At 38.8% G+C, this 12,588-nt stretch overlaps 1 protein-coding gene across 1 annotated transcript; it reads right to left on the reverse strand.

The window, feature by feature from the left end:
* Positions 1-954: 954 nt before the first annotated feature.
* Positions 955-3,495, reverse strand: LOC107827775 (transcription factor SRM1-like). Its single transcript, XM_016654978.2, has 2 exons — positions 3,057-3,495; positions 955-1,557 (listed from the first exon to the last, which is right to left on the reverse strand). The coding sequence occupies exons 1-2, from the start codon at positions 3,410-3,412 to the stop codon at positions 1,305-1,307; spliced, it is 609 nt and encodes a 202-aa protein (XP_016510464.1). The 5' UTR covers positions 3,413-3,495; the 3' UTR covers positions 955-1,304.
* Positions 3,496-12,588: the final 9,093 nt, after the last annotated feature.

Consider the following 12,588-nt stretch of genomic DNA (forward strand, 5'->3'; position numbering starts at 1 on the left):
TTTGGATCGGTACCACGGCCCCGAGACGAGTAACTGATATCACAATAGCAAAGAATTTTACACTTTATAGGTCTGAGTAAAATGCTCCAAAGACCACTATAACACTCAAAAAAAAAATAACCCTCTTTTGATATTCTTACCTCACTATAATATCACTCACTCTCTATTTTTCTCACAGACTATTTTCTTATACCCTGTCTGTGAAACCACTCTTTCTTTCTCTCTTTGTTGGTGTGTGGAAATGAGAGCTGAAGCTCTCCTATTATAGCCGAAGCCTCACTCTCTAAAGCCTACTATATTTGACAATTTGCACACACTTTTTCTTCTTTTTCTTCAATATTGACAATTCAACAAAATTGGCTATCAAACCAAAAAAATTCAACAAAGTTGGCTACCAAACCAAAGAAATTCAACAAAGTTGGCTACCAAACCAAAGAATTTTTCTTTAGGCACATGCCTATTACTTTGACTTTTGAATGAGATGGACCCCATCAATAAAACCTAACCTCCTTAGAATATGAATAAGAGTTGGACATGCCCAACTCTTTATAGTAAGCTTGCAAAATATCAATGCTATGAAATGTATGTCGTCTTATTTATTGTCGTTCAAAGTTTGTAATTTTAGTTTCCGCGTGACGCCTTATTATTTCAATCCCAACAACTATGAGGTCGAAGGAACGAAGAGTAGTCTACAAGACGATTGCTTTAAAGACGAGATGAAATCTTTCTTTCTCATCCTAAGCTGTGAAATCAACCCTCTGTGTACTCAACCTTGACAATCAGAGTTAATTTGTTGTTAGGTTTAGTTAAAGCTAGAGATGTTTCTGCAATTTAACTTGACTTCATAGTAAATTGCTAATATCAAGTTACAGTAGAAGATGCAGGACCATAGAACATAATCTTCATCAAAGAAAAGGCAAACACATTGAATACCGTTTCGTCCTACTACAAAAATCCAACAATTTCCACTAACTATATATAATAATAACATGTTAAAGATCGATATATAAGCTCCAAAATTCACTAAATAATTCCCTAAATCAACTGTCAGCTAGCTGAGTCTTGAAGTAATGGTAAAGTTGTAGCTGTGTGACCTATAGGTTACGGGTTCGAACTGTGGAATCAGCCGCCGATGCTTGCATCAAAATAGACTACCTACATCACACCCCGTTTGGGTGCGGCTCTTCCCCGAATCCTGCGTAAACGCGGGATGATTCGTACACCGGGCTACCCAACTGTCAGCTAGCTATGAAGAAAAACTTTACAAGTTTGGATAGTCCATTGTAACATTCATGTACCATTATTTACAAAGGGAAGTTGTAATTCTGATAGACTCCTTGATTCTGGTTATTGTTTTGAGGAAGCAGAATATTGGTATCCACTGTAATGTCATGAATGCTGGACCTTTTCCTTTCTTTCTTTTTCATTGACTCTTGTCTCTTAAAGTATTTTTGAGCATGACTTGCCACCTGCATAGGAGTTCTTGTTACCACTACATTTCTTGAAATGCTTCTCCAGTCACCCTTTCCATATCTCTCCAGCCCAATAAGGAATAATCTGAGAGAAGAAATTCAAGGATTGTAAGTCAACATAACATTAACATCCCTTTCATAAGAGAAGGGAGCTTTGGAGCAACGGCAAAATTGTCTCTGTGTGACCTATAAGTCATGGGTTCCAGCCCTGGGAGCAGTCGCTAATGCTTGTGGATTAGGGTAATTAAACTGTATACATTACACCCCTTGGGGTGCAACCCTTTCCCGGACCATGTGTGAATGCGGGATGCGTCGTGCACCGGGTTACCCTATATAGGTCAAACGAATCTTTGTATGCATATGCCTATTCCCTCCGTCCTATTTTATGTGACAAAGGTTGAATAAGCACCAAGTTTAAGAAAAAACGAAAAACGTTTAAAACTTGTGGATTGCGTGTTTTAAATATGTCATAACATTTTTGTGATTATAAGACTTTTGAAACTTGTGGTCCCAAACAAACAATATTATTTGTATGACTGTCAAAAGCATCTCATAAAGCTAAAATGAAAAGTTTAAGTTAAACTGTTTTTAAAATAAAAGGTTGGTAGTCTTTTACGAACGAACTAAAAAGGAAATGTTGCCACACAAACTGGAGCACATAATGGTCGGTCGAATCCCCTTGACACAAGAGAAGCTTTCAAAGGTGTTCGTTGTATTAAATTGTGAGTACAACTCATAGGTGCGACACTTTAGTATTTTCTTGAATCTCCTTCATGAAAATCTCGTCTTCCCTTAAGTGTGACAAGTGCCTTCCAATCAACGGAGATATCGAACCTACCTTTTGACTTTATTCAGAGACCTAAATATTAAATAGTGACAACTAGCCCGGTTTGTCATAATAAAATCTTTTAATGTAACATAGAGATAAGGATATGTAACTAGTTTAAATTAAAGAGGCTCATTTTCAGCTAAAATCTTGTTACTTTACTGACTTCATATTTTTCTAAAGCAATCTTTAAACTCTTCATATCGGAAACGCTAAGAAGAGCGATAAATAAATTAACCCAGAATAGTACCCAATAGGTAATTAAGAAGACTTATAAGGCGGAAAATATTGAGGACGACAAGGATTATAGGTTGTAAACTCACATAATTTTCCAAAAGTAAGAAAATTGTACCAACAACAACAACAACAACAAACTCAGTGCAATTCCACGAGTGAGGTCTGGAGACGGTAGTGTACGCAGACCTTATTCCTATCTTGAGAAGGTAGAGAAGCTATTTCCGATAGATTCTCGGCTCAAAAGCCTAAATACCACTGATACTTATATCAAGGTAGGTTGCCTACATTACATCTCCTTAGAGTGCATCCCTTCCCCGCACCCTGCGTGAACGCGGGATCGGGATGTGCACCAGGATGCCCTTTTTTTTTTATATTTAAAATCTGATTCCACAATTTTAAAAGTAAAATAAATTCTAAATTCTAAATTCACCTCAAGCAATATGATATGTATTGATGGAATATATGTAGACCACACAATGAAATAGTGTTGCACAAATAATTAAGACACGAGTGGGGAAAACCTGTGTTCTTCTGGGGTCCAAGGGGTGCCCTTTTTCCTGATCTGTTCAGCATGGTTCTTGTAATTTGATTCAAAAGAGATATTATGACTGGTTCTGGTTCTGGTTCCAGATTCAGGCTCCCACTCGGAAGAACGATGATTGTAACTCGGGATGTCGACTCGTCCCGAGTCAATCACGAACACATCATGGACAAGTGCATCATAGTGAGCCATAACATCCTCAGGACTCTTACCAGGAACATGAATTGCAATTTTCTGCCATCTGTTAACAACACCTTCAGGGTACATAACTAAAGCCTCCTCGAATAACTTGTCCTCGTACCTTGTCCATGTCGACGTTGAATGAATCATGTACATGGTTTTAGCAATTATATATGTAGTTTTCTGAATCTACTACTTGTTTCCTGTTTGTTTTGTTGTTTGCGTCAGAAGGATTTTGGTGAAAAGACCAAGTGGATAGTGCATAGTAGGAAGAGATAGTTGTGTATATATTAGGGTTTTTTGGGGAAAAAAATCAAAAATAGGCTGATTTACAATTAGTAATTAAAAAATAGTCATTCTTTCAAAAATAATTGAAATTTAGTGCATTTTCGTGTAAAGATAAAATCTGAACAAAAATATTCTTGAAAATCCGGAATAATTCCAGCATAATAGGCCGGAGTTCGAATGCTTTACTAATGTGTTGGAGTTCCAACATAATATGTTGCAAGTTTATACGCAAGAGCTCCATAATCCGGCATATTATGCTGGACCTTTTAGTATTTTAGCTGAGGTATTTTCGACTAGATTTTATCTTTGCATACAATAATGGCTATTTTTCAATAATTTTACAAACACTGACTATTTTTCGATAACTGGCTAGCCCATGCTATTTTCACTTAGTTATCTGGTGTGTGGAGTTTATTAACCGTAAAGTTCTAGTCACATCTGGCATCTTTTGGATTGGTCGGTGAAAATCTCCTATTCCTTTATTTTATCAAAACTAGGGTTGTTTGGGTTATGATTTAGTTAAACCGGGATTGTAATACTAAGGATTGTTATCATAATAATACGAGGATTGTTATATAAAGAATAAATAATACGAATTGTAATATGGAGCATAAATAACACATAAATTGTAATACATGGAATAAATTAAACAATAAGGAATTGTTACTTAAGGTTATTTATTGTAAAGTATTTTTGCTCTTATTCATATACAGTCAAACTTCTCTATAACAACATCCTTATATAACAACCATTCACTATAAAAGTCAAGTTTTTCTCGGAACCGATTTTAATATTATGTTATAATATATGTTCTCTATAACATCACTTCACCATAACAACCAAAAAATATCGAAATAAATGAGGCTATTACAGAGAGGTTTGACTGTACTGTTACTTAGTACATATTACTAGGGGTGTGCATGGATCTTTAAAAATTGACTAAGTAACTGTACCACTAAATCAATTATTAAGTTTCTTTTAAAAAAATTAAAAATTAATCGAACTTTACCGATACCGAAGAGAAACCGAGATGTTGGGATGGTTTCGAAAAGTCTAATTTTGCTTATATAAAATAAACTAACCTAAAAATTAGTATAATATAAATATTATAAAATAACCGACCAAACGGAACCATTGACACTCCTATATATAACGTATTTTACCTTCTAACCCATACAAAATAATACATAAATTAACTGGATTGGAATGATTGAGATCGTTTCACTCTTAATAAAAAATTTGAATTAGAGCTTTTGAAAAGAGAAATTTCTTCGCAGTGCCTGTTTATTGAGCTTACCTGACTCGAATTTGATTGAATTAGTAGTTCTAAATATCAAATAATTAAACAAAATACTTTGAGCGATGTTACTGACTAGTGCCATGAACTCGTGTTAGACGTGGCTTTGTCGTTTTGAACTCCTTATTTGGTTTAACACCTGTAAACTATTAGGCCCCATTTGTTCATAAAATTTTTTCCCTTAATTTCAACTTTTTTTCAGAAATATGTTTGTCCATGAAATCTGATGCACACAACGCAATCAAAAAGAAAATTTGATCTAGGAAATGTAAGGATTTCGAAGAACAATGAACTAAAGTAGGGGTAGTACCGAGAATTTAGCTTGAGAAGAGTTTAAGAGTAAGAGTAGAATGATATTTTCATGAATGAATCCAATGTACATATTACACTCTATATATTGAAGATCTCAGCTCAATAGTCTAACTAACTGCAACAAACTTCCTAACTAACTTTGTGACTTCAACTAACTCAACTAATTTCCGATAGCTTCTATAGTGTAACTAACTGTTAGCTGTGTAACTAACTCTAATATTCTCAGCTAAGTACTAACAACATCAGCTAACATCACTAATAATTGTAACAATACCCCCTACAGAAGAACTATCTTGTCCTCAAGACTAAAATGTAGGAAATCTATGTTGAAGTTCTAAAAGATATTCCCAAGTAGCTTGAGCAGGATCAATATCTGTCCATTTCACCAACACTTGCATGACAACTTTGTTACCCTTCTTCACCATTCTTTTTGCTAGGACTTCTTCAGGCAATGGACAGTAGGGACTAGTGAAGTGAAATACAGGAGGATGATTGATGACAACTGGAACTTCATGGCACATTTTTAGTTGAGATACATGGAAAGTGTGATGGGTCAAGACATCAGGAGGTAGCAGGAGCTTGTAAGCAACAACTCCAACCTTAGCATCAATAGGATAGGGGCCATAGTACTTGGCAGCTAACTTGTTGAATGGCCTAGTGGCTACTGAAACCTGTCTGTATGGCTGTAATTTGAGATACACCCAATCCCCTACTTCAAAGCTTCTATCAGACCTATGCTTGTCAGCTAAGTCCTTCATTCTTTGTTGTGCTCTCAAAATGTGGAACTTCAGTAGCTGAACCATAGCTTCTCTAGCAGCTAATGATCTATCAACCATCTCTGATACAGCTTCTCCAGCTAGATAAGGAAGATGGAGTAGTGGTTTTTGACCATATAATATCTCATAAGGACTACACTTAATAGCAGTGTGATATGTGGTGTTATACCACCATTCGGCTAATGGTAAGTACTTAGGCCAATCATGAGGACTATCAGAACAAAAGCACTTGAGATAGATCTCTAATGTTCTATTTAAAACTTCAATTTGCCCATCAGTCTGAGGGTGATATGAGGTAGATCTATGTAGCTGAACCCCTTGAAAAGCAAACAATTCCTGCCAAAAATTGCTGAGAAACACTAGATCCCTATCACTTGTGATTGTAACAGGCCATCCATGTAGTTTGTAAACATTATCTACGAAGGATTGGGCCATTGTATGAGCAGTGTATGGATGTTGGAGGCTCGTAAAATGCCTATACTTACTGAGTCAATCCACAACAACTAGAATAACATCATTGCCATGAGATTTAGGCAAGCCTTCAATAAAATCAAGTAGATGTGAGTCCATACTCCATCAGGAATAGGGAGTGGCTGTACCAAGAAGGGCTTTGAGAAGTCAGGCATTGCCAACACAGGGGCAGAGATCAATGCTTGTTTTAGCTTACCAAAAGCTGCAGTGGCTTCAGAATTCCATGTGTAACCATCCTTCTTGAGTAAGTCATGCAATGGCCTGGAAATGGATCCATAGCCCTATATAAACCTCCTATAATACCTAACAAGACCTAGTAAGCCTATCAACTGTTTGACATTAGTAGGAATAGGCCACTGTTCTACTGTTGTAATTTTCTTAGGATTTGTGGAGTGTAACGATCTGACCGGTCATTTTGAATATTTATACTTCGCTCAGTTATTTGAGGGTATGAGTAGCTCCGTATGATATACTTTGACTTGTGTAAATCGTCGTTTTTGGTTTGCAGGTATTTCGGAATCGAAGTGGAAGAAAGAATTTCATTATTGAAGCTTTAAATTGGGAGAGTTGACCAAGTTTTAATTTTTAGCATTTGACCTCGGATTGGAATTCTGATGGTTCCATTAGCTTCGTTAGGTGATTTTGGACTTAGGAGCATGTCCGGAATGTGATTTGGAGGTCCGTGGTAGAATTAGGCTTGAATTGGCGAAATTAGAAATTTGGCGATTTTCGGTCGGCAGTGGAAAATTTTGATATCGGGGTCGGAATGGAATTATGGAAGTGGAAGTGGGTTCGTAGTGTAATTTGTGACGTGTGTGCAAAATTTGAGGTCATTCAGACGTGGTTTGGTTGGTTTCGGCATCGGTTATTGAATTTGAAAGTTTAGAAGTTCTTAGGCTTGAATCCGAGGGTAATTTAGTGATTTGATATTGTTTTGAGTGATTCGAAAGCTCGAATAAGTTTGTATGTTGATATATGACTTGTTGGTATTTTTGATTGAGGTCCCGAGGGCCTCGAGGTGATTCCGGGTGGTTAACGGATTTGTCGAAGTTGGAAAATGCAGCTGAAGCAGCTGCTACTGCTATTTCCACACATGCGGGAGGAAGAGTCACAGGTGCGAGGCCGCTTGTGCGCATGGGAAGTCCGCAGGAGCGGGCAATGCTTAGCTAGGCAGGATGCGCATGTGCGAGTTGGAGGTCGCATCTGCGAGCTCGCAGGTGCGAAACCTGGGGCGCAGATACGGAAAGGGGATGCTGGGAAGGCTTCGCAGAAGCGGAAGGAAAACGCGCAGGTGCACCTTCGCAGGTGCGGGGGTTTGGGCCGCAGATGCGGAACCTGGGCTCCTGAGTGAGTTCAGCACCTGCAATGGATTTTCCGCAAGTGCGGTGGCACAGAAGCATGAAATTTGTCCGCATATGCGAAAAACCTGGGCAGAAACCATAAATAGAACCCTTCGCGAATTTGGTTCATTTCCACCATTTTCAAGTAGGTTTTGGAGCTTTTGGAGTAATTTTTGAAGGGTGATTCAAGGGCTATCAGTGAGGTAAGTTTCTTGAGCCCTAATACTCGTATGTATGGTGATTTTCCATTGTTTAATCATTGTAATTAGTGAAAATGAGGGGTTAGGGCTTTGGATTTTGGAGAGTTTAATTTAAGGATTTGAAGGACCAAACGATGTTGAATTTTGATGAATTTGGTACAGTTAGACTCGTGAATGGATGAGCTTTCTAGTTTTGAAAATTTTATCGTATTTTGAGACGTGGGCCCGGGGGCGGGTTGAGCCAATTTCGGGCTTTGGGCTAATATGATAGTTTTTCTTGTGAAATTCATTCCATTAACGTATATTGATGGTATTGTACTGATTGTGAATAGATTCGGAGCATTTGGAGGCCGAGTCGAGGGGCAAGAGCATTCTGGAGTAGGAGTTCTACGATGTTGAGATAAGTAACAGTATTAAATCTGGTCTTGAGGGTATGGAACCCGGAGTTTGGTATAATGTGACTGTTTGGAGGTGGCACCCATGCTAGGTGACGGGCGTGTGGATGTAGGCCGTGAGGGATTGAGACTTGATCTGTCCCGGGAGACTGTGAAGTCTAATAGCCTTTATTTGTGTTTATATGCATTCCTGTTTTACTTGAACTTGACTGCCTTTCATGTTAGAAATCATGCTTAGGCTATATTCCTGTTCATGGTAGTTATACTCAGTCATAGTGTTTCCTGTACATGTTTACGTCAGTCACTGTTATTTGTTTTTCCCTGATGAGATACTGTAACACTTTGATTTGGACTGCTTTCCCTTTCTTTATTGAGAGCTATGAGACTAGAGAGGTTCGTGACTAAGTAAGGCCAAAGGCCTGGTTGTAAGGTATTGTTCTATGGCATGTGAGTTGTCCGTGCGGATCCTTATATTTATACTATGGCACGTGAGTTGTCCGTGCAGTACGTGAGTTGTCCGGGCGGATCAAATATGATATTATAGCACGTGAGTGGTCCGTGCAGCACGTAAGTTGTCCGTGCTTATAGCGCTTGGGCTGTAGGAGCCCCTCATGTGTCTGAACACCCCCAGTGAGCGCGGGTACCTATTGAAAGTGTGTATTGAGGGCTGAGAGTCGAAAGTGTGAGGTTGAGATGGGTTGAGTGACTGCTGCCTTAAGAGGCTGTACCTGCTTTATTTATTATTGCACTTGGTTGTTATCTGTTGTTGTTTTGAAATTTCTGTTAGATCAATATATGTTTTACATGAACGCGAACTGTTTTGACTTATACCGTAGGATTTGAAAGCATGTTGACTCTTTACTGAAAACTTTTTAAAAAATGAACTGTATTGTATATCTCATCACTGCTTCTCAGTTCCTTATTAATTTCTATTACTTGCTGAGTTGGTTTTACTCATGCTACACCCTGCACTTCATGTACAGATCCAGGTGTGTTTGATTACGGAGGTCGTTGATTCTGGAAGGATCGAGTACCGGAGACTACGAGGTAGCTGCCAGCATCCGCATGGCCTTGTCTATCCTTCTATATATTCTTTCTGTCTTGTATTGATATTTAGACACTGGTTGTATTAGTTTGGTTATCTAGATGCCCATGACTAGTGACACCCGATGTCAGGCTTTTCGTTTTCGCACTTTTGTTTTGATTTGAACTCCTTTATGAAGGTTTTTACGCTAAATAGCCTTGAAATTATCTTTAAAATGAAAATATAGATTTGTTTTGGAAATGAGTCGGCTTGCCTAGTTCCACGATAGGCGCCATCATGACAGGGTTAGTTTGGGTCGTGATAGATTGGTATCAGAGCCTAGGTTACATAGGTCTCACGAGTCATGAGCGTGTTTAGTAGAGTCTTGCGGATCGGTACGGAGACGTCTGTACTTATCTACGAGAGGCTGCCGAACCCTTAGGAAAATTTCACTTTCTTGTATTGTATCGTGCGAAATTGATTTAGCTTGAAACATATCTCTTTGAATTCCTTCCACGCATTCATATGCGCATATGAGCGCTCGGTATCAGTTGTGCATCGTCGGCTTGTGATTCTATGAACGAGGTTCGAGATGTGTATTATGTATTTTGGTGATGGGCCATTCTGGAGGACTTGAGGCGAGGTTTAGACCGCAACTTTGGATCGGTAGCTTCAGTTGTAACCTGTACATTTGGACTCATATGTCCGGTAATGCCCCTACGAGTGGAATTTGTGGCTCGATGAGCGGTGGAATGGCTTTGTGATAAGTATGATGTAACTGCGGAATGTGTTAAGACGATTTGAATGTGATGAGAAGTGTTTCCTTGAAATTTTAAGGAAGGCCATTAGGCGCTTGATTTTCATTTTGATGTGACGTACGGTCTCGAGTGTGAATGTTTTGAAGGATATTTCATGTTGTTGAATTTTGGGACAAATTAAATTCTCATGTCTTGTCAATGAGTTTGGACTCAAGAAGAGTAAGTGATTGTGTAGTAATTGTGGTTGCAAATGGATATTTCTGATGTTGATGGCTCGAGAAAGATGACCTTCGAAGAGACTTAGAGTCGGTGACATTTTATTGGTTCAGGTGCGACAGAGATGCATTTAGATTTGATGCAGCAGTTGGGTAGCCAAGTATGAGGGAAGACTTGATGGGAAGTGTTTCGCGGTGATTGAAGTACTAGCAGGTCAAGTAGGAGAAGTAGAGGTTGAGAAGTTTCTTAAAGGAGATGATTTAACCTAAGTAAGAGTGGCAGATTAGCATATGAATTCATTGGTAGGGTAGTCGTGCACCTTGAGAAAGTGTAGACTTATACAAATGGTAGGTGAGCATGAACTCAGGAGAATTTACGGATTTCGTGGTCGTTGCACTCAGTGCAATGTAATTGGGAGATGTCGCTAAGGAATTCCACGTGTGAGTTATCTCCTGTGTGCCGCTAGCGGTGGCGTGATGTTGATGAAACTTTTGCGAGGAATATTACTTGCTACCCGGTAGGAGGTCACGTGTGTGATTGTGGCTGGAGATTCATAATGTTCATAAAAATCTTAATAAAAGACTTTGAGAAGTTTGGCGGGTTAACAGTACGAGACCTTGGTAATTGAGAAGGAGAAATCCCTGCGGGTTCTAATTTTATATAATTGTAGCTTAAGGCTAAGTGGGGGAGTCTGCTATCGACGAGTTGATTGCACGGTTATGTGTCGTATTAGTTTTGGTTCGGAGTATACCGGTGAATCAGTTATGACTTGCAGAGGTCGAGATCGAGGACGACTCGGGTAAAGGAATTTATGGACACAAGTTGTATTACACTCTATGGTTATAGGAGGACCATAAAATAATTGAGTGGTTATTCACGAAGAATGTAGTGTACATGGAGCGGGAATTTGCTCGATTGCGTAGGAGTTTGGGTTACTCTTTATTTCCCTTAGGTGTTAGTGTGCTAATGGGGCACAGGTCATTTCTGTCCGTTTGGTCGGTTAATTCGAGATTTGAGTAGAGTGGATGACTCTCAAGAATGGTTCCAATGGGATTCAAGATTTATATATATGGCTAGAAAGCTGGGAATTTCATTGAACAATGTCGAGACTCGTGGCATTTTATATCATTGTGAATTATGCATTTCAGTATCAAGAAGGTGAAGGAAACAATTTCAGGTTCACATAAAGTCTCTTCGGAGTAAGCATTTTTGGTCGTGGAATCTTTGGGATACATAAAAAGGGAATTCAACGGCTTATAAGCCTTAGGGCAGTGTGATTCTATGCTAGAGTTCGTGGGGAAAGTTTTAGCTAAGGATAGTAGTATCCTAACAAGGTAGCAATTTGAAGGAAATTTTGAAAGGACTTAGAGAAATAGGACAGCTTGGTAGTAGGTTGGGTTAGCACAATAATGGGTATGATCGGTTCTTTGGGTACTTATGACGTGTCTAGTATCTACAGGTGTTTTGTGGCAATGCTCTCGGATTTGGCAACCTGTGTGGCTTGGTAGAGTTAGAAGAATTCAGTTTAGATACCTTGGTTATGTGCAAATGGATTTCAAAGTGTTCATGATGGTTTCTACCATAGTTTGAACTAGATATTGTCTACCGGTGTACGGAACGTGTTGTGTGTTATGATTTTCTCCTAGAAAGAAGCAAGAAAGAGGTTTCTGACTAATAAGGTATGTAATTTGCTAGTGACTCAGAGTTGATAATAGAATTCTTATGCTTGTAACATGATGGCCTAATAGATGTGGTGTGTTGTGCGGGAATAGGATTTACATGTACAAGGTCACAGTTCAGTTTTGAAGGGAAGGACATAAATTCTTAGGCAGCATGGACGGTTTCAGATGACTAGGTAAATGATATTACTATATAGTATGTCTTGATGAGAGTGTACATTTCAGAAGGGGCAGTGTATTTTAATTTATGGGTACTTTGCTGGTATTGCGGCACTCTCCCGGTTGATCGACTGTTGCTATTCAAATTTTTGCTAGGTGGCATGAAAGAATTTTTAAAGTATTTCTCGTGGGATGATTGTGTATGAGAGAGGTGTTAGGCATTCGGGCGGTGGAGGTGGAATCAAATATAGTGATTCGTGTGTTCTATGGAATTGGAGATTGGGAGTTCTTAGGAAAAGATTGTTTCATGGTTGTGGACTGTGAAGTTGTGGCCAGAGCTAGCCAGGTGATAGAATGTGTTATGATTCAGTCACTGTGGACTTTCAGAGGTTATTTATCTATTGGTGGCTGACCAGA

This window comes from Nicotiana tabacum, chromosome 23, assembly GCF_000715075.1.
Source record: "Nicotiana tabacum cultivar K326 chromosome 23, ASM71507v2, whole genome shotgun sequence".
Classification (NCBI taxonomy): domain Eukaryota; kingdom Viridiplantae; phylum Streptophyta; class Magnoliopsida; order Solanales; family Solanaceae; genus Nicotiana; species Nicotiana tabacum.

Bases quoted from the DNA above. Each gene is read 5' to 3' on its own strand.
- LOC107827775 (XM_016654978.2), bottom strand. From the start codon at position 3,412: ATGTACATGATTCATTCAACGTCGACATGGACAAGGTACGAGGACAAG. The intron at 1,558-3,056 runs GTTTTCCCCACT...TTCTTCTCTCAG, and splicing joins TGGACCCCAGAAGAACACAG to ATTATTCCTTATTGGGCTGG.